This window comes from Lepisosteus platostomus, chromosome 7 (assembly GCF_059453375.1).
Source record: "Lepisosteus platostomus isolate fLepPlt1 chromosome 7, fLepPlt1.hap1, whole genome shotgun sequence".
NCBI lineage: Eukaryota > Metazoa > Chordata > Actinopteri > Semionotiformes > Lepisosteidae > Lepisosteus > Lepisosteus platostomus.
The window spans coordinates 55699526-55719078 of NC_142617.1; the positions used below are offsets into that span (position 1 = coordinate 55699526).

General features: G+C 46.3%; 1 protein-coding gene across 1 annotated transcript; it reads left to right on the forward strand.

Moving 5' to 3' along the window:
* Positions 1-64: 64 nt before the first annotated feature.
* idh2 (isocitrate dehydrogenase (NADP(+)) 2) lies at positions 65-19365 on the forward strand. The gene is made up of 11 exons (XM_088641329.1): positions 65-258; positions 9765-9856; positions 11572-11737; positions 12348-12508; positions 12807-12950; positions 14746-14882; positions 15570-15721; positions 16086-16198; positions 16659-16756; positions 17784-17876; positions 18948-19365. The coding sequence occupies exons 1-11, from the start codon at positions 147-149 to the stop codon at positions 19030-19032; spliced, it is 1353 nt and encodes a 450-aa protein (XP_088497455.1). The 5' UTR covers positions 65-146; the 3' UTR covers positions 19033-19365.
* The last annotated feature ends 188 nt before the right edge of the window (positions 19366-19553 follow it).

The following is a 19553-nucleotide window of genomic DNA, read 5'->3' on the forward strand; positions in this document are numbered from 1 at the left end:
CGTGGGGCTGTACGTGTGGGATCGCAGGCTTGGGGAGGCGCTCTGCCCCGGTATATTGTACTGCGCTCCTTTCCCACCCGGCCTTTTCTTCGCCCGGAGTGCAACCCCTCAACAGCAGCTGCCGTCACAGAGCAACCAGCCGAAACATGGCAGGATACCTGAAGGTGCTCAGCTCCCTCTCCAGGTCCGCCGCCGCGGTGTCCCGGAGCCCCGCCGCGCTGGCCCCCGCCGCCTGCCAGCACCTCCAGCAGCGCAACTGTGAGTCTGACCGGCGGGACCCGCTCCGTCCCCGGGCAGCGGCGAGCAGCGGCGCCCGGCTATTTATAGCGAAGATGCGTTAGCCCGGGCCATCTAGCCGACTGCAGACGTGTGCATTTCAAGATTGATACATGTTTTAACTTGCCGGGTTTTTTATTTTGCCCCCCCTACCCCCCACACACACACAGTGGTTTATTTTATTAAAACCGAGCCAAGTGTTCCGCCGTTTAACTGCAAATCACGTTGATCGGTACCAATCGTGTTAATTAATAGAAACAACCGAGTAGGGTTTCGGAAATGTAAGCCTTTTTTTCTGGACGGGGATCTGTCCGTTCATTGATTTAAGCAAGCAAGCAAGCCAGGTAGCTGACCTAAAACACAAACAAACAAACCCGGCGAGAAGGAGACTGGGTTATTTTATTTTCTTTCAGATCAGCACATCCTTTGTTGTCCCGTTCGTTGACTTTCGCGGTTCGTTTTTGATTTGAAAGGACCCGGGTTGAAAATGAAACTAAACGCTGAGGCATTATTCTTCAACAGCCGTTGTTGTTGTTATTGTTTGCTTTGTTCTTTAACAGCAACAAAAAACAAGTTATTGAGCCGAGCAAGAAAAACGGCAGGGCAGAGCGGTCAAGGGCTAAAGCAGAAACGCTCCTCCGGCGCGGTGCCGGCGACCATCTTGCTGAAAAGCCGGCGAACGGCGCCGCGCTGAATGAGCTCCGGTATGAATGAGAGGAGGACATCGCCTCAGGGCAGCCTGCTGTTACTTACAGGCGCTGCAAAAGCGGGTCGAGGCGACGTGACCTTTGTTACGGACGCCAGACTTTAGTTTTCGACCGTGGAGAAGTTTAGGCGTTTACTTTTTAACCGGTCGTTTAGTCAGACCCTCACGCTGGAGGTGGGGGGGGGGGGCTCACATTTCAGCTCTGACGTGGGCAGAGGACGACTAAGGCAGCTCAGCTGATGCCGGCCCCGTCCCAATACTTAAGTTTTGCAATTTTGCCTCTGCTAGCCCAGTTTCAGCCTTCTCATCTCTAATCAAGTGTTGGGTGGTTGCAGGTGAATTAAAAAAAAAGTTCTCGGGCTTGTGCATCGTGTGCAGTGTTTAAAATCTTGCATTAAAAAAATCCATATAGTGCACCTAGATGTTCGTATCGTTTTGCGGCAGTTGAGTAATTTAAGAAATGTCGAGGGTTTTGTGCTGCTTTTCCCCCCCAAGTCTTACCCCGTAGCAGGTATTTCACCTGGCCTCCGGTCGTGTTTGACAGATGTAGATAGTTAACCGAGGAGTGTCTTCTGTCACCTTGAAATCTGACAGAAATGTAAACAAGCGTGTGGGTTTCAGTTTCCGTTATTTCCGCCTATATACGGTCAAGGTCAGACGCTTCATAAGAAGGACTAGGTCTTCAAGGAGTTTGCATGAACGCACTGACGCCGTCTTTGCCTTTTTGCAACTCCTAGCACTTCTACATTTTATTTAATATCGCTAGCAGTGTAGAACAACAAGAGTATATAAACCCAAACTTTTTCGGTCTGACATCTGCTGGTGTTTTTTTTTGGTTGCTGTTGAGCACCGTCTCGGCTTGCTGTGCCAAGTCATGTGCGATTCATATAGAAACGTTTTCGTCAGCTGAGCGTCGCCAGCGAGGCCCGAAAAGCCGTACTGCACAGATATGAGTGCTGTTGTTTGGGGTTTTTAAGGCAGGATTAGGTAGTGGTCAAATTTGTGGGGTTTTTTTTTTCACTGTATGCAAAATCCCAAACCGCAAAATCTATTTTAAACCCCACCAACCTGTAACCAATGTCTAATCAATGGGGAAATTTCGTACTGTCTCTTGTGAGGCACTCTTATTGATTTAAAGTTTTTACTTTTTAAAGTGTGGTATCTGCCTTTGTTCCTTTGCCTGTCTGATTATACAAAATCCCCCATGTTTCCTCCTTCAAGGTCAAACAGTTTTCTTGGCCGGGAGACACTTGCCCCAGATTTAAAGGCCTGTGCGTTTGTGTTGTGGAAATCGTATCTGGCCTCAGACATGTGATGTAGCGACAGGCCAGCTCAAACGGTATTCCTGTGTGTGCTTTCTGGATCGGTGCGTGAGTAAGGAGGTCAGATGAAGGACTTGCTAGAGAAGAAGGGTCTTCCCCCCCCTCTCGGCCGCTGTTACGTAATTTCTCCGTCTGAAGCTCATTCGTCGTGCTTTCTGGCTGAAAGCAAGGGGCAGGCTGTGCTAGCTTGGATTAAAGGGCGCTGTGAGGGGTGGCGTGGGCCTGCCGCAGGGTGTCGTGTTGTGCCCTGGGTCCTGGGTGAAGGCTCCCTTCAGCACTGTGCTTTGTGAGGATTAAAAGCTCGGAGTGGCTTAGACAGGCCTTAACTCAGTGAGGCGTGAGGGTCTGGTCATGCTGGCTGCCATTTTTAGAGAAGGGGTGGAAAGGATCACTAGGGCAAAGCCGAAGGGCACGAGGAGAAGGGAGAGGGTGGGAGATGCTTGGCTGACTGAGGCCAGAAGCAGCAGGTTGAAGGAAAGTGGTTTCAGCTCAGGGCAGTGGAGAACAAGCCCGTTCCGCATGAAAGTGCATGTAAGTGTAGTCATTTATGGACAGTTCCTTCACCCCCATCTGCTTTTCATAACCTTAGAACAAGAAATATCTTCATTTCCAGTCCACAGTTTACTCTAGAACAGTGTAATCTTATCAAGGCCCTAATGAGCTGTTTCTCTCTGAATTGCACAAGAGACACTAATATTTCATGTCTGCCTTTTCTTAAAAGACTTTCTTGCATAAGAATGGCCTGTAGGTGTGACTGTGTTTACCTTTGATTTGAATTCTTGTCCAGCTCTAAGAAGAGATTTTGACTACTGTCAGAGAAAGAAAAGGCAGTTCTAAGTGCTGTTTACAGGTTTTTTTTGCACAGAGATACAGCTTTAGTCCTATGAAACAGTCTGCTGACACTGTTTCACCGAAGAACACAGTTTCTGTCTTCTTACAGTCACAAGGGAGAAGCTGTTACTGCTGACAATTTTGTATGGCCCCTTTAACTTCAAATACAACTCAGGCCCTGAAAATGTTGAGATCTGTGCCTGTTGTAGTAGTTTAATGTTTTAAGATATGTGCAAGTTTCCCCTGCAGCATTTGAATATAGTGCTGGCCAACTTTAGAGTGAATCACCAGATGCTTTCAGGATTTCTACACGGTTAAAATGGTGAGTGAAATTCTTGCAATTGTGTTTTCTGTATCACAGAGTTCCAACATTACGTTGTGCCCACTTAGTATTTAAATTTACCTTCAGATTGGATGATGGCTGCTTGGTTTAAAATGATTGTACACAACTGTAACAGAGCTGCTCGTCTGCTACTTCTCAATGAATCATGTTGCCATGTAGTAGTGGTCATTATGTTGTAAGTACTAGCCCTCGATGTTTGTGTTAAAGAGAAAATTTAAAGTTATCCCTGCCGCTTATCGTTGTAGTTTAAAAGTACAATTGCTGAGTTCTTTTTTGCTTCAAAGATTGTACATGTTATTTTCCCGAAACATCAGTAAATGAAGCGTTGGCTTTGTGAAGTTTAATGATTGGCCATATGTTAGGTTTTGCATTCATGAATGTTGGAAGAACTTCACTGGAACCTCAACCTGGTAATATATTAGTTGGCAGATTAAGCACAGAGACGTGTCCGGTTAATGTCGGCCTTAATTAAATCTGCCCATTTCGCACTTCAGCTGCTTTTCTGAAACACCTGTTGCTGTTGGGGTTTGTTCATGCTTGTGCGAAAGCTCTCTGTGTATTTCATCGTCTTGTTTTGCCTGAATGAGGAAGGGAACAGCATTCCGAGTCTAAGATGTTCCAAAACGCTGTCAGGCTGGATGTTGTAAGACTTACTGTAACACCAGCAAGTTCCCCAGCTGCTGTTATTTAACAGTTGACCTTGAAAGGAAAACTGCTCCTTTAGCTCGTTTTGCCCTTGACAGCTTCAGAGGAATCAGCTGTCCCGTGACCATGATTACACTGTAGCACAAGCCCATTGTACTGTATCTTATTGTTAAACGTAATTCTTTTGTGTTTTGCGTTCTTGCTTGCCTTTTTTTTTTCTTCCTCAGATTAATAGTAAGTTTACTACAGGCTGCCACTGAGAATCCTAACTTGAGAAAGTGAAGAATATGTTCAGCACATACCTTTTCCAGTAGTGATTGTAGCTCTTTGTGACCAAAACACTAATTATTGAATGACTGTATTGAAAGGATTAGTGTTTGTCAGTTTATTCCATTGTGGTCGCTTAGGACAAATTTCTCTTGGTTGCTGTTGAATTGTACCTTAATAAAAGGGCACTTTAAATCATTCTGTTTTCTAAACTCCTTAAAAATGTAATGTTTTTTATACATCACAGCACAATACCTTAAAATGCTGCCTACCTGTTAAGCCTGTAGCCACAGGGAACAAGTTCTCAGAGCCCGGTGACTCCAGTTTACTGTGTCATGACAAGGAGGAGCCCTGCATCAAAGTGCATTTTGATTTGATGACCAAAATTAATAATAATAATTGCTTACACTTATATTGCGCTTTTCTGGACACTCCACTCAAAGTGCTTTACAGGTAATGGGGACTCCCCTCCACCACCACCAATGTGCAGCCCCACCTGGATGATGCGACGGCAGCCATAGTGCGCCAGAACACTCCCCACACATCAGCTATCAGTGGGGAGGAGAGCAGAGTGATGAAGCCAATTCATAGATTAATCCATCCATAGATTCATCCATTGATGAATCCAGAGGATGAGATTCAACTGAGATTCAATTCATCCTAGATTCAACCTAGAATATGAATCTTTACGTCTCATCCAGAGGCCTTTTTACGGTATAGTGTCCCTGTCACTATACTGAGGCATTAGAACCCAAATAGACCGCAGGCTGAGCACCCCCTGCTGGCCCCACTAACACCTCTTCCAGCAGCAACCTTAGTTTTTCCCAGGAGGTCTCCCATCCAGGTACTGACCAGGCTCACGCCTGCTGAGTGGGCTGCCAGTTGTGAGTTGCAGGGTGATATAGCTGCTGACATTGGAAAGATTACACCAGCACAGCTTCCCAGAAAACCGTCCTAGTGGCAACCAGGTTTGTTCCTTATACTTAAGATTTTTGGAATGGGTAAATAATGGATTTTTGTAAATCCTTTACTGTATTTTAACTTGTCATTCTGTTAACTTTCTCAGAAAGACAAGACAAGACAAGGAAAAATCTGAGGCACCTATTGTAAGAGTGAATTGTTAGTCTTGAGGGTCATTTCATTTTGTTAATCTTTCGCCTCATCTTTGATTTTAATGGCTGTGGCTCGGCTTTATTTCTAGTGCTTCTCTTCTTACAGGCCCATGTCAATGTGGTGTTTCTGTGTGTGAATGTTCAGTGACAGATTGCTCACTGCTTTAACAATGCTGTTGTGAGCAGCTGTAATGAGATGGGGGGGGGGGGGAGTCCCCAATTATGCATTATCAAACATTGAAAAATGAAGTTAATTGACTTAATTTAGTTTATAAAACATGAGGTGAGCCTCTTTGGGTAGTAGGTTTATGTGAATGCAGAAAGAGCCTCCCACTTCAGGTAATTATTCCCGAACTACATGTGCTGTGGGGAGGAGGCTGTAAAGTTGGCAGACCAACACGTTATTCCAGCGGCAGGGCTCGTTTGAACAGGAGGGACTCAAGGAGAGTTCATGCAAATCTTCCGTGTCTGCAGTGCTGTCTGATCATTGCTAGCAGCCGCACACAGCACAATCCTACTGGCGCTTGTCTGCTTCTTACTCTGCAGTGGGTTTAACTGGGATGGCACTGCCCTTCGTGGGCAGAGAGCAAGCCTGGGCTGACAAATGTGAGTGTGTACAGTGTATACGTGCACGGTAAGTGCTTCACACTTCCTGATTCAGGTGCTGATCTTTAAAAAAATAGTCCCACAGACTGTTTCAGATTGAGTGTGCACTTAAAATAGCCCAGACAGACGCATACATTTGTGTGCACATTTGTGTGCACATATACAATGTTTCACAGCCTTACTTATTGATGTTTCCTGTGTGGCAGCCTAATGTTATTTAAAGTTTAGTATTTGAGATGGATAAAACATGTTTGTATTGTGTATACCGCATGATATTGAATTATTTTAAATATTGTGAAATTGGCCTTTTTTTTGTCATAGGAGAAATATATTAAATACCATATCTTTGTATTTTAGACAAGAATGTCAATTATATACTCTGTTTATATTTAAGATACTGTTCAATGTTTGCTAAACACATGTAACTATGTTGTGATATAGGTGTGTATGTGTATCGCTATTATCATTGTTATATACGTAGATTTTGGGCATATATGAGTATATTGTCTAATAAAATTAGTAAATATGTAATACCTTTTAAAAGTGAACATAATAGTGTATATTTTCTACTTTGTTTAAAATGTTTTGGGAATGCCTTCCCAGGGTGCCCTTGGCTGTGACTGTGATAGTGGGAGCCTTCACAGGGTGCCCTTGGCTGTGACTGTGATAGTGGGAGCCTTCACAGGGTGCCCTTGGCTGTGACTGTGATAGTGGGAGCCTTCCCAGGGTGCCTGGCTCCCTGATAGTAGCACCAGGCTCCAGGGTCCTGAGTTCACTTCCAGGCTTAGCGGCCTGATGTTTGCATTAGCTTGTTCTGCCTGTGCTTATTGTGGATGTGTGCCAGTTACCCAGAATGTATTGGTGGTCTTGGTTGTCCATTCTAAAGGATCTCTTCCACCCCCTGGCATAACAAGAGAGGCAGCGGTGGCCTGCCCTCTGTCCCGTCTGGAGCCCTGTGCTCTCAGGGCTTGTGTTCTGGCTTGCCACAGGTTTCTGCTGATGAATGTGTAGATGGATGAATACTTTTCAAGTTGAGACTGTCCTGCTGGACGTACGTGGGGCTGAGCTGGGGCAGGACGCTCCCCATGACGCTGTGTGGCGGAGGTTCGCTCTGGCTGATCAGGGCTAGGCCTGAAAACTATTGCACAAGGGGCTTATGCGGGGTTGAGTCATATTGTTTCTATTTTTATATAGATGCACTCCAAACGTACGGGCTCATCGCCTCTTGCCTCTCACAGGCACACCCAGAGAAGGGTCTTGGCTAACGTGCAGCCGGCTCAGCTGAGAGAGTGTTAGAGTGTTCTTAATAATTAAGAAATCAGCTGGCAGATAAGTTCTGAAAATTATGATCTTTTTCTTTTCCCACTGTGGGTTATCTACAATAGACATTTTAAACAGGCTGACTTCCCTTTCAAATGAGTCTGGGCAGGTTGTTTTGTGTGATTAGCTTTATGGGTGAAGATTGAAGAGGTTGTAAAATCAGATTGCATCACAGGGCAGGAGAAGCTGAAAAGTCCCTTTTACATATTTTTTTTATTTTAGAGGAAGGACAGCGCCGAGGACTTTGAGTGTACAATTGGAACTTTTCTCCTTCCTTTAAGGTTTCCCACTTAGAGCTCAGGCTGATTTTGTGTGAAGAACAAATGGATCTTTAATTGACCTCTTTGTTGTTTTGTCAGCCGCTTAACCTTAAGGCATGGTCCTCCGGGAGGTTTGCATTGTGAAATGGATCGTTGTGCCAGTGTGTTTCGGATCTTCAAAAGTTCTTTCCGTTTTCTGCAGCAGCTGACATACAGAGTTTCATTTAGCCTCCTAAGCAAGCAGGTGTCCAAGTCCCTGGACTCTCTTCCTCCCCTCCCCCTCCTTCCCTTCCCTGCTGAGAGAGGGAAAGAGGGCACCTTGGACGGCCAGAGAGTCGAGGGAGAGAGGGAGTTTTATTGGAGGGCTGCCATGTGAGCTGACTGCTCTCAGAATGCATATCCACTCTCTGTGTCACGAGGCTCCAGTCTAGGCAGAAGTGGATATTTCACAGACTCTACCGAAGTCTGGTAAAGATAATGAACTTCCCTTATGAAGAAGTCACGTCTGCTGAGCAAGAAATGATCGCTGGAGTTCCAATTGACCAGGACACAACAGAACCTTTCAGTGCACGGAGGATGTTGTCAGTGTCCCGTTTTGTTGTTACCTGATACTTGTCGGTAAACAGGTTGGTAGAATTGGAACAGGTTTAGAAGAAAGGCACTTTAGTGTTTAGTGTGGAATCTGTCAACAGTTGACTTGGGTGAGGGGGGAACAAGGCAGAAACAAACTTTGTTTCAATGACGGAAAAGGAAACCAGATACTCGAAGACGAGTGCTGACTGTGATGTCGTAGCTGAAGCTACGTAGCGGAAGCTGTGGTTGTTGAGTGCTTTGCAGGCAGAGGTGGTGACTGCACAAGTGTGCATAGATTCAGCCCTGCATAAGAGTGCATCATCCCTCTGACCCCTGCAGCCTTCACAGTTCCTTGGGCTGCTGCAGTATGTGGATAAGGGGGCCTGACTTAAAGGAGCCTTGCAAATAACACAGAGTGCACCTTTTCAGCCAGACCCAGCCTCCTCTCCCCCATGTGCACACGTTCATACACTAATAACATAGAGTCTGCCGAATCTGTAACCAGATACAGAGTAGAGACATCACTGTGTTGTGGTTTACAGTTAGAGATGGGGATGATAGGGGAGGCCTCCTATCCCACCCTCTCACTATCTGTTCATTCAGCTTGTCTGCTGTTCCAGGACAGACCGCATGCAGTCCTCACTGCAACTTGATCTGGTTCCTCCATTCAGTGTTGTGGAGCTGTACATCCCTGTGCATTTTTTAAAACGGAGAGATTTTCTTACAGGTTTTATCCCGTATTATCGCTGTGAAGCCCAGCATAAGCATCAAGAGCTGTGCCTCTCCTTCTACACTTCGCTTTAACAGCAGTTTTGTTTTAGACAGTGAAACACAAATTAAAATCAGCTGACTTGGCTCAGCATTGTTGAAAGTTAATTACATATGCGTGCTGTGAAGTTGATTTCTTAAGTTCCTTTTAAATGCCTCTGTCTTTGCTGGCAACATGGTGCCCGACCTAAATTTCCTTTTCGACATTCAACAGAAATCAAGCGAAAGAGCCGTCTTAATTCACTGCCTTTAGTTCAGACAATGCTTTTGCATTAGATGAATGACCCACTTTTAAAGTTGGTCATACAATGCAAATGTTTGTTTTTCAATCACCTATATTTATATAGTGCCTTTCTGGACACTCCTTTCAAAGGGCTTTACAGGTAATGGGGATCCCCTCCCCACCTGCGTGATGCAACAGCAGCCAGTACCCTTTCACACATCGGCGATCAGTGGGGAGGAGAACAGAGTGATGAGGCCAATTCACTGATGGGATAACACTCGATATCACTGCCCATCGTGTTTCACATTTTCTCATCCCGATCACTGCACGTAGTTCATTTGAGGAGAGAGAGAGCTTTTCAGTTTACTGCCTGCCAGGTGTCCTGCTGGGGGGCATTCCGAGGGCAAAGGGAGCCACAGCCTTGCTGTGTTCTGACCCATTCTGAACTGGGCCCTGGGCAGTGTTGGGGCAGCCTGGAGCTGACCACTTTGCGCTTGGTCTTTCTCGCGCAGATGCCGACAAGCGTATCAAGGTGTCCCAGCCCGTGGTGGAGATGGACGGTGACGAAATGACCCGAATCATCTGGGAGTTCATCAAGGAGAAGGTATTGCTTCATTAGGAAATTGCTAGCTGACGTGATCTGTAACCTACGGGTGATCCCAGTCTTAAGTAATAGGTAGGTTGGGTACCCTGTAAGGCTAGCCAGACTCTCCAGGACAAGAGCTGGCAATATAAGGGAAACCCAACTATAGTTAGTGCGAACAGCCCCATCTCCTATTATTCAAATTCTTAAGAGGTAGTTACTCTGCATTTAAAATCCGGCAAGTCTTGCCAAGCAGTTGATTGTCCTCTGTTGTATAATCTATCTATTTTGCAGAATTACATTTGGACGGGAGAAACACGGGGGAATTGAGCCCCTTAGAACTGATTGCCTTAAGCCCAGTAACTCGGAAAATAAAACCAATTTAACGAGATTGCAGTGCAGCCTCTTAAGTGCTTTTCTCTTTTTATGCACGAGGTTTTCTAAACCATTGTGTGTGTGGTCTTGGACTCGAGCACAGTTTACCTAATTACATCTTCCTGGCTGACAGAAGCTGTCTGGCAGGTATGGACTGGTGACTGATGAGTATCTCTGCTGGGGATGCACAACACAAGCTATTTGAAACAAACTGACCTTTCGGGAGAGGCAAGAGTCAGACTTTATGATATAGGACAGGAAAGATTAACAGGTCAGTGTGCTTCTTGGTGCTAACCTGTGGAGAAGGAGCTACACAGCAGGAGTAACCCTTTCCTTTGAAGAAACTTTATTTGGGTGTTTAGCAGGTTTAAGTATGGGATTCTAGTGGCACGTTGGTGCAGTGGTTAGCAATACTGCCCCAAAGTGCTGGGCCCTTGGATCCTGAGTGCGCTAATGGCAGCTACAGTTCTCATGGTTGGGTCAGGTGTAATCTGCCCCCGGGTAACAAGTGAAGTGGGAACAAGCTAAATGAACATATAGCCAGAGGGGGGAGGTGTGCAGAAATGAATTCAGTTTCACAGGAGTGAATAGGATTAGCTCCATAGCCACCCCTATGTCTGGTAGAGCTGGAGACTGTTTCTTGGCAACCTTATCAACCACTGCAGGAGTCCTAGAGCCTAACTCTAAAACAAACGTCACTACACAATTACGTTTGTCAGGTCTGAAGTATAATTACTGTTTGACATTGGTAAGCAGAAGCTTTTCCCCCCTCTCTGATTATTGTATTGCTTGATAAAATACATTTCTGTAAAGGCACTTCTAGAGTTACTGAATGTCTTCTAGTGCCTGTGGGTTTGTGGGTTAAGTATCATCAAGGCTGCTGTTCAGGTTGCCAAGAGACAGGTGCCAACTGAATGAAACGAAAGGAGAGTCACGTCCGTAACTGTTCTTGTTCCCAATATAGGCAAAGGGCACTACAAGCTAACATTTACAGTCATCTGGCATTTGTGTGCAGCTCTCCTGAAGTTTCCCAGTAGAAAACGCAACCAGAAGTGGGTTCACTACCTGTTGGTTGTAGCAGTGGGATAATGGAGGATCATGGGATCAAGTCCCAGGTGGGACACAGCTGCTGTGCTTCACCCACATGGCTCCAGGAAAATACCCAGCTGTATAAATTGGGTGTCAATATCAGTTGCATTGGATAAAAGCGTCTGCCAAATAAATGTCAATGTCATATTTGTAGACACCCAGTCCCAGTCTCACTTGCACTGGGTTGTTCCTGGAGAAGGCTGCGCATTAAACCAGCGACTGTGCTGCGGGTTAAACTCGCTGATCCTCTCCTTTTGCTTTCATCTCAAAAGCTCATTCTGACCAACGTGGATGTGGAGCTGAAGTATTTCGACCTGGGTCTCCCGTACCGGGACCAGACCAACGACCAGGTCACCATCGACTCCGCGCTCGCCACCAAGAAGTACAGTGTCGCTGTGAAGTGTGCCACCATCACTCCCGATGAGGCCCGCGTAGAAGGTGGGCTCTGGTGGGATCCTGCAGGGGGTGGGGGGGTGGGGGGGAGACAGAGGGGCCCCGATCAGACCAGCCCTGGTAGCAGTCAAGCAGGAGCTCCAGATGCATGACTAGTCAGGTGGGGGTGGAGCAGGATGTCTCCACTTCTCTTGCTGCTCTTTTTGATTGGTTTGTAAGTCCCCCAGATGTGTTTCTTTGAGCTGCTGATCCCTTCATCAAGACCCTTTATTGATAGCGATTGGAGATCAGCAATCTGTGTGTGGTAAGAATCCAGAGCCACGTGAAAAAGAGGCTTGGTTTCTCCCCTTTCTCCTTCCTTAACAACTGAATTGAGCTTCAGAATTAAAGTGGTCTAAGCACCCTAGGCTATACCACACACTCTTTATTAATCTCTTCTCTAGGCTTTTTACATTAAATGTCAAATCTACCTGTAACCACATGTAACTATTTGTTCACATGTAACCACAGTCCAATGCATGTAGCCCACTCACCTGTAGATAGCTGCTGTTACTGTGCTGTGAAGACTCTTAACAGTCAGATGTCCGTGATGAGCCTGAGGGGTCTCCCCCATCTGCGGCTTTCCTGACGGGGTTTGCCGTTCATTCCTTTCCAGAGTTCAATCTGAAGAAGATGTGGAAGAGCCCCAATGGGACAATCAGGAACATTTTGGGCGGGACAGTCTTCCGTGAGCCAATCATCTGCAAGAACATTCCCCGTCTCGTTCCTGGTTGGACACAGGCCATCACGATCGGCAGACATGCCCACGGTGACCAGGTAGGCTCTGCAGTGCCTGATCCCAGTAGGCAAAGGAAACAACAGAGAAAAGGCGTGTTTTTCTGATAAACACGCTTCACACAAGAGCTCAACCTTTCAGCTGAAGAAAGAAGTGTGAGACCCTGCTGAAGTCTTAACGTAGTTTTCCCAAAAGGATAAAGTGTATCTCCCATTGCACATGTAAAACCAAGGCAGACTGCATCAGTTAAATTAGTACTTCTGGTACTCTAGACTTTTAAAACACGTAAAGATATATGTTTTCTGTGCTGAGCTGGGTCTGTTCCGTGTTTCTGACCAGTACAAAGCGACAGACTTCGTGGTGGACAAACCTGGGAAGTTCAAGATGGTGTTCACCCCTACGGATGGGAGCACAGCCAAGGAGTGGGAGGTGTTCGACTTCCCTGGCGGGGGCTGTGGGATGGGCATGTACAACACGGATGAGGTGAGCTCATGTCCTCTGCTCAGCCAGGGCTGCCCAGGAGCTGCCAGAACACCGGGGAGGGGGTTTGGCATCGACGCCAGAGTGGAATTACTAGTTTGTTTAGATGCTTCTGATTTCTGGCATTGCAAAACAGCCAGAGGCAATCCGTATTCACATTCCTGTTACCCTGAAAGGTCTTCCTTATAAGACCAATATGTCTACACACAGACCACACCATGTTGTCTCTTACATTAGTAATAAGAAGCAATATTTTTTGGGTAGAATCTTCCTTTCTTAAAGCTTTCATAGCTTTAGCAAAAAAAATAGATGAAGTGGCTACAGTTTTTATTAAGGTCGCCAATAAATCGATTTGTGAGTATTTGGAGTAATCTGAACTGATTGCTTAAGCCAGGGGTTGGTTTAGTTAAGCCATTCTGATAACATTTGGAACAAATCCTGATCTGACCTTTGATATCCGATGAAGATATCAAGGAGCACAGCTCCCTTACTTAAACACATTGCTTGCTTAATTGATCAATAACCGACACATATTCCTGAAACTGTCACTGATACAGTGACCTGTAACACTAACGGGACTGGGCCTGTGCAGGACCTGGGTTGGAGATCCCGGATCTGAAACATTGGCACAGTGCTGTGTGGTATGGTGGCCAGGACTCTGGACTGGAGCGAGTTACTTTGCTCAGTGGCTCCGGGCAAGCATCTCTCAACTGGTGTGCCTTCAGGCATTATGCTGCCTAATGAAAAATCACATTTGAGAAAAAAAAAAGTTGGAAGGTGTTCTGTATGCGCTGGTTTTGTGGAGTTACTGAGATGTCACACTGCACATTTGGTGTGGTCCCTGGAGACGGGGATCCTGCCAGGATAAGGTTGACTGTACATTTTCAGGCCAGCTCACATTAAACACTTATGAACGATAATTTGCTCAGGCCAGTGACGTATGTGTTTGAGGGAGGAATCCTGCAAAATGCCTGTGTTTATGTAAGTATGCTGTGGGATGGGAAGGGTTGAGAGACGCTGACCTAGGCTACCCATATACAAGTAAATCCTGCAGTGGAGTAGTGAAGCGTGCCAGCCTGCCAGGGGAAGAGCCACATGCTCTCAGTCTTCTTTACTGTCCAGAAAGTGAGATCAGCCCTGATGGCCTCATGGGCTTCTAGGCTTGAATATGGACTTTACACACCGTGTCAGAATCTAAGTGTAGCCGGCCTCCGAAGCATAATGAGATTAAGGGCTTGTAACACACAATCCCTAGGTGTCTGTAGGAGCTCGTTCCCAGTCAGATGCAAGCGCCTCCTCATCTTGGCATCCGCTGGGGCGTAGTAATTGGCACAGATAATGACGGCAGACACCTTGAGACTTCAGCACAGGCGCCAACTGAATTGAGATCAATCACAGGGGTTGTGGGGCGGAGTGATCGGGGGTGGTTTTGTGAGATGACGACACTGTTGAACTTTGGACGAAAGGAAGTGCACGTGTAAACACAGGGAAGAATCGAGCAGGTCCTCTGCTGCGGGGGCGTTAACCCTTTCCCCTGCCATTTGCTCCACTTTGAAAGGTTTTTTTTCCCCTTTGAAACGAGCAGCAGGCCCGTTTTGAAGGAAGCACTGGTGGGACTGAACACCTCGAGTGTGCCAGAGAGCTGCTCCGAGCGGCCGCTTCGGTTCAGTCTCCCCGTTGAGCTCGCGCCCTCCCGGGCTGCGCCTGCGACTCGACCCGCAGGGCAGCGTGTCGGGCAGGAGCCCCCTCCGCCCTGCGCTCACCTCGTGCTCCGCCTGTGCCCCCTGTCGCCCTGCAGTCCATCACCGGGTTCGCCCACAGCTGCTTCCAGTACGCCATCCAGAAGAAGTGGCCCCTGTACATGAGCACCAAGAACACCATCCTGAAGGCGTACGACGGCAGATTCAAGGACATCTTCCAGGACATCTTCGAGAAGTAAGAGTCCCCGCTGGCTGCCTCTCTGCTCTTCAGCACCTCGTCTGCCTTTGTGTACAGTAACCCTTCCCTATACGAGCTCAGTTCGTTTTTCGAAAACTGCTTGTGAGGTGAAAAGGCCTGGAAATTAAATCCCCCAACTCAAAGATGTTCCCTCAGACACCCAAACCTCACCTTAATACAACACAGAACAGTACCTAAGTTTGAAAGCAGTAACATTCCTGGTTAATTATGGGTGTAACGTGCTTAAAGTCATTAGCTAATGCATAAACAACAGGAGGAAAACAATAACACTCCTTCTAACTACAGTACAGTAGTTACAGTTGTAAGCGAAAGCTTGAACATTAAGTACTATCCTGTACTATGTGCACTTAACACTCACAAACATGAAAATGAGACGTTAATTCCTCAACTGTGAAGATGAGAGAAAAGAGAAATCTAAACAGTGCTTTAGAAGAGCCCAGCTATTAAGAGTGAAAATCGGCTAGGTAAATAAAAAAAACAGACAAGAATGGCTATATCTTGTGTATACAAGTTTTTAATTGGCGTACAGCATGTATTCGTTTTGTTCTTCCGAGATCCATTCCAAGCATTTCGTGTTTGCTCGGTTGATACGGAGCGCTGTTCCACTCCAGGCGCCGAGCCCGGGCCGCGCTCTCAGCTGCGCCGTGTGTCTCCACTCTGCAGGAACTACAAGCCGGAGTTTGACAAGCTGAAGATCTGGTACGAGCACCGGCTCATCGACGACATGGTGGCCCAGGTGCTGAAGTCCTCGGGCGGCTTTGTCTGGGCCTGCAAGAACTACGACGGGGACGTGCAGTCCGACATCCTGGCGCAGGGTGAGAGACGGGAGGGATCTGCGTACTGGCTGCTCTTCGGCCGCGTCCTCCTGCTCCAAGCAAAAATGCAGGAAAAATGGGCTTGGACAGTCGGCTTAGAGAGATCTGCATTACACTGCGGAAAACCAGGGACTGAGACGGAAAGGTTTTGCAGACGCCTGCGCTTTATCGTGCTTTATCATGTCTTAGAACTGACGGAGAATGGCAGAAACCTGCCAGGGCACCTAAGTGCCGTGACGCAGTAACACCCCAAAAGATCAGCGCAACAGAAACGGGCGCTTAACAGCCCGAGTGTGACTGGAGATTCCTGGCGTTGGGCTCGGGAACGAGGCTGTCTTTGCTGACCGCACACTCTCTCCCACAGGATTCGGCTCACTGGGGCTGATGACCTCGGTGCTGGTGTGTCCCGACGGCAAGACCATCGAGGCCGAGGCGGCCCACGGCACCGTCACCCGGCACTACCGCGAGCACCAGAAGGTGAGGCTGACGCAGGACTCTGCTGAAGACTAAAGTTGCCCGATCGGGATCCAGGGCACCACGCTTCTCTGAGCTGTCTTATATTAGGAAAAAGAACTCCCTCTCGTCAGTTGTATTGTAACATTCTGGTAAACTAACCCTCTGAGCAGTAGTTGGGAAGCACTGCCCTCTAGTGAGGGAGTTGTGCAGTTGCAGTACACGTCCAGCTGATTAAACACGATCTGTAGCAATAAAAGCTGAATGGAAAATGCTTGTAAAAACATAGGCGAGATTTGACTCTTTTCCTTTCTACTGTTTCTACTGATTTAATGTTTCACCTGATAATGTGCAGTTGAGGATCTTTCCGTTGTTAAATAACACTAGACATGACGCGGTGTGAGAAGAGTAGCAAGTTGCCAAGTGATGTGAACCAGACCACTGTCTCCTCTGAAGCTCAGTCTTCCATTCCTCTCCTCCCAAGGGCCGGCCGACCAGCACCAACCCCATTGCCAGCATCTTCGCCTGGACCAGGGGGCTGGAACACCGCGGCAAGCTCGATGGCAACCAGGACCTGATTAGGTAAGCGGCAGGGTCCGTGCCTGCGATCCTGAGAGGGCTCAGGGATAGGGGTAGTATCAGGTTGAAGCCTAAATTCTAGGACAAATGTTTTACGCTACAACTAATACTACTAATGATCATTTTTTTTTTGTGCTTTTCTCGATACATTATCCTGAGGTGCTTTACAATTAAACAAACTGGTAGTCACTTGTGCCCGATGAAATGTCAAGGGACAGCATGTATTCTTGACCAGGCAGAGCAGGAGTTCAAGCTGGCCACCAGCTTCGGTGTGCTATGTCTGCGTTCCGGAGCATGTGATGTCACTGTTAGGTTTGTTTAATAGAGTCAAGCATCATCTATCAAAGTCAGCCTCTTGTGGCGATAACCGATGTTTCACTGCTCGGATGGCCAGTCAGAAGCTTCAGATGCCCATGAGAGAAATAAATAAGTTAATTAGCATCTTTCTGAGAATAATTTTAGATCTCCAACCTAGATGACAATTAGTTTGGTGTGTCAGTTAGACAACATAAACCTCTCAAATTAATTTTATACAAATATCAAAGCAAAGAAAATATTTGTACATTTCTGGGAATGTGCTGTTACCGTCCTAGAATGTGAAATCCTTTCACAGTGAGCGGCACAATAAACTAAAATGCTGCAGTTCTTTATTAATCTGTAAGTTTACATCTGATTATTGAAGGTGAGTAACACCAAGCTTATTGCCATGCAGTTTACCATTTCTGGTGTAAAGCTTTTAATTTTATATTCGCAGCCAAACGTGTTGAATCAATTAAATGTTTTTTCAAAACGTGCAGTTTTATGCCTCTCACTTGCTTTTAGGGAGCCATATCGTCATAGACGTGGATGATTTCCATTATCATGGAAGGGCATGCATTCTTGTTTGAGTAATAGAACTGTGAACACTGGTTTCATTAGCACGACAAGAACTTGCACACGCCCTCTGTCTGTCCTGCGGACACAGCGTGGCTTCATGTGGGCTTGGAGGCGTGTTGTGCTAAGCCCTCTCCGTTTCTCGGCCCATTTGCAGGTTTTCCCAGACACTGGAGAGGGTGTGTGTCGAGACAGTGGAGAGCGGAGTCATGACCAAGGACCTCGCAGGATGTATCCATGGCCTTGCAAAGTGAGTTTCTCTACAAGGAAGTCTTAACCCACTGCTGTACAAAATGTCACCTTTCCAGTGCAGTTTGTTAAAGAAAGAATTCTTTCATCTGCAGAATAAGAACTCTTTCTCTCTGAGGTGGCTTGAAGTTGTGCAGAAGGTATAAGTGCACAATAAGAAAAATGCTTTTTGTTTTTATTTTAAAGGGGAACTGCAGTCCCAATTTCTCAGACTGGTTTTTACATCTCAGTAACAAAATAAATTCAGTGATTTTCTAGAAAAATTGTACAAATTCCAAAATTAAACACAAAATCGTGACTTAAGTCGCCGTGTTGTCACAAACCCCTGGTCTGGCCTCGGGAGTGAGTGAGAGTTCCCATGAATTGTGACGTGATGTGGCCCTTCCTGCTCACTAGTCACTGTAATGACTAAATGTACTGTGATGTACGAGCGAATACGTACAGGTTGTGCAGCAGACATTTCTCTGCAGGAATGTTCCGACATGATCTGCAATCAGAGGTAACGAGTAAGTAGTATTTGTCAGCAAAACCATCTTGAAATCCAAAACAATATCTCTATTGGATTAAAAGAGATCCAGCCTGCTTGTTCACAAAGCAAAAGGGCAAAATGGTCTCGAAGTTGAGAGCAGTATTTCTGTTGGAGATAAGAGATGTATTCACAAGCCTGCTTGTTCACAATGTCGTAGGGCCGCACACGTCACCGGACGTTCTGCTGCCTTGTTCTGAAACGTGGAATATGTCGCTGTGCATACCTGGAAATTTAATCTATTTTGTGATGTACATGGTAATCTGTAAAACCACCAATTTACATTTTACTGTCATTGTAGTTTGAAATGCTGATTCTTTCTAACCCCAAAATATAAAAAGTGTTGCAGTTGCCCTGTAGGGTTTAGGTTCCTCTCTACATCCGCTCCCTGGTTTCCTTCCTCACGTCGCCCTAGTCTGACGTTAGCATCTATATCGAACCCTTGCCTGGCAGTCGTGCAGTGGCAGCGTGGACGAGTTGCCCTGGGGGTTAGGATATCTGCAGTGCTCCCTGGTGTTCTGACCCAAGCTCATCTCTGTCCCTTAGCTGCAAGCTGAACGAGCACTACGTCAACACTACAGACTTCCTCGACGCCATCAAGAAAAACCTGGACAAGGCCCTGGGCAAGTGAGAAACAGCAAGAAGAGGACTACATGCTGGACAATGAAGTTTTTTTTTTACCTCATTTTTAACTTAAAAAATATCAGAATATTGCCATACACATTTTGCCCGAAGGGAAAAAAGTAGTTTTTAATATAGAGGTGTCTACAAGCTGTATAGTCAGCATACAGCTGCTCAGTATGCTGCTGTCAGTTTTCTTCGTTCCCCTCTGCCAAGGGCCTGTTTTTGTAATGTGAAGTACGCTTCAGATACTGTAATTAATTTATATAACGTGGAACGACTGAACTTGACATAGGGCCATCTTAAGCAATAGACATCGCTAATAAAACCTCCTTGTTGTAAATTTGTGGTTTTGAATCATATTGTTCAGTGTCTTAATATTTTTGGTACTCTGTAGCACCATATAAACCAACCCAAGTGCTAGCTTTGCAGAAATATGTCAGCTGATTTTAAAGACATCAAAGATTAGGAAGGAAAGTGTACATCTTCCAGTTGTAGGAAAACTTGAATTATTTTCTTGCCTTCCGACTC

Excerpts from the sequence above, each read along its gene's own strand:
- idh2 (XM_088641329.1), top strand. The coding sequence starts at position 147 with ATGGCAGGATACCTGAAGGTGCTCAGCTCCCTCTCCAGGTCCGCCGCC. Across the intron at positions 16,757-17,783 it reads GGCAACCAGGACCTGATTAG|GTTTTCCCAGACACTGGAGA; the intron begins GTAAGCGGCAGG and ends GCCCATTTGCAG. Across the intron at positions 17,877-18,947 it reads TGTATCCATGGCCTTGCAAA|CTGCAAGCTGAACGAGCACT; the intron begins GTGAGTTTCTCT and ends TCTGTCCCTTAG.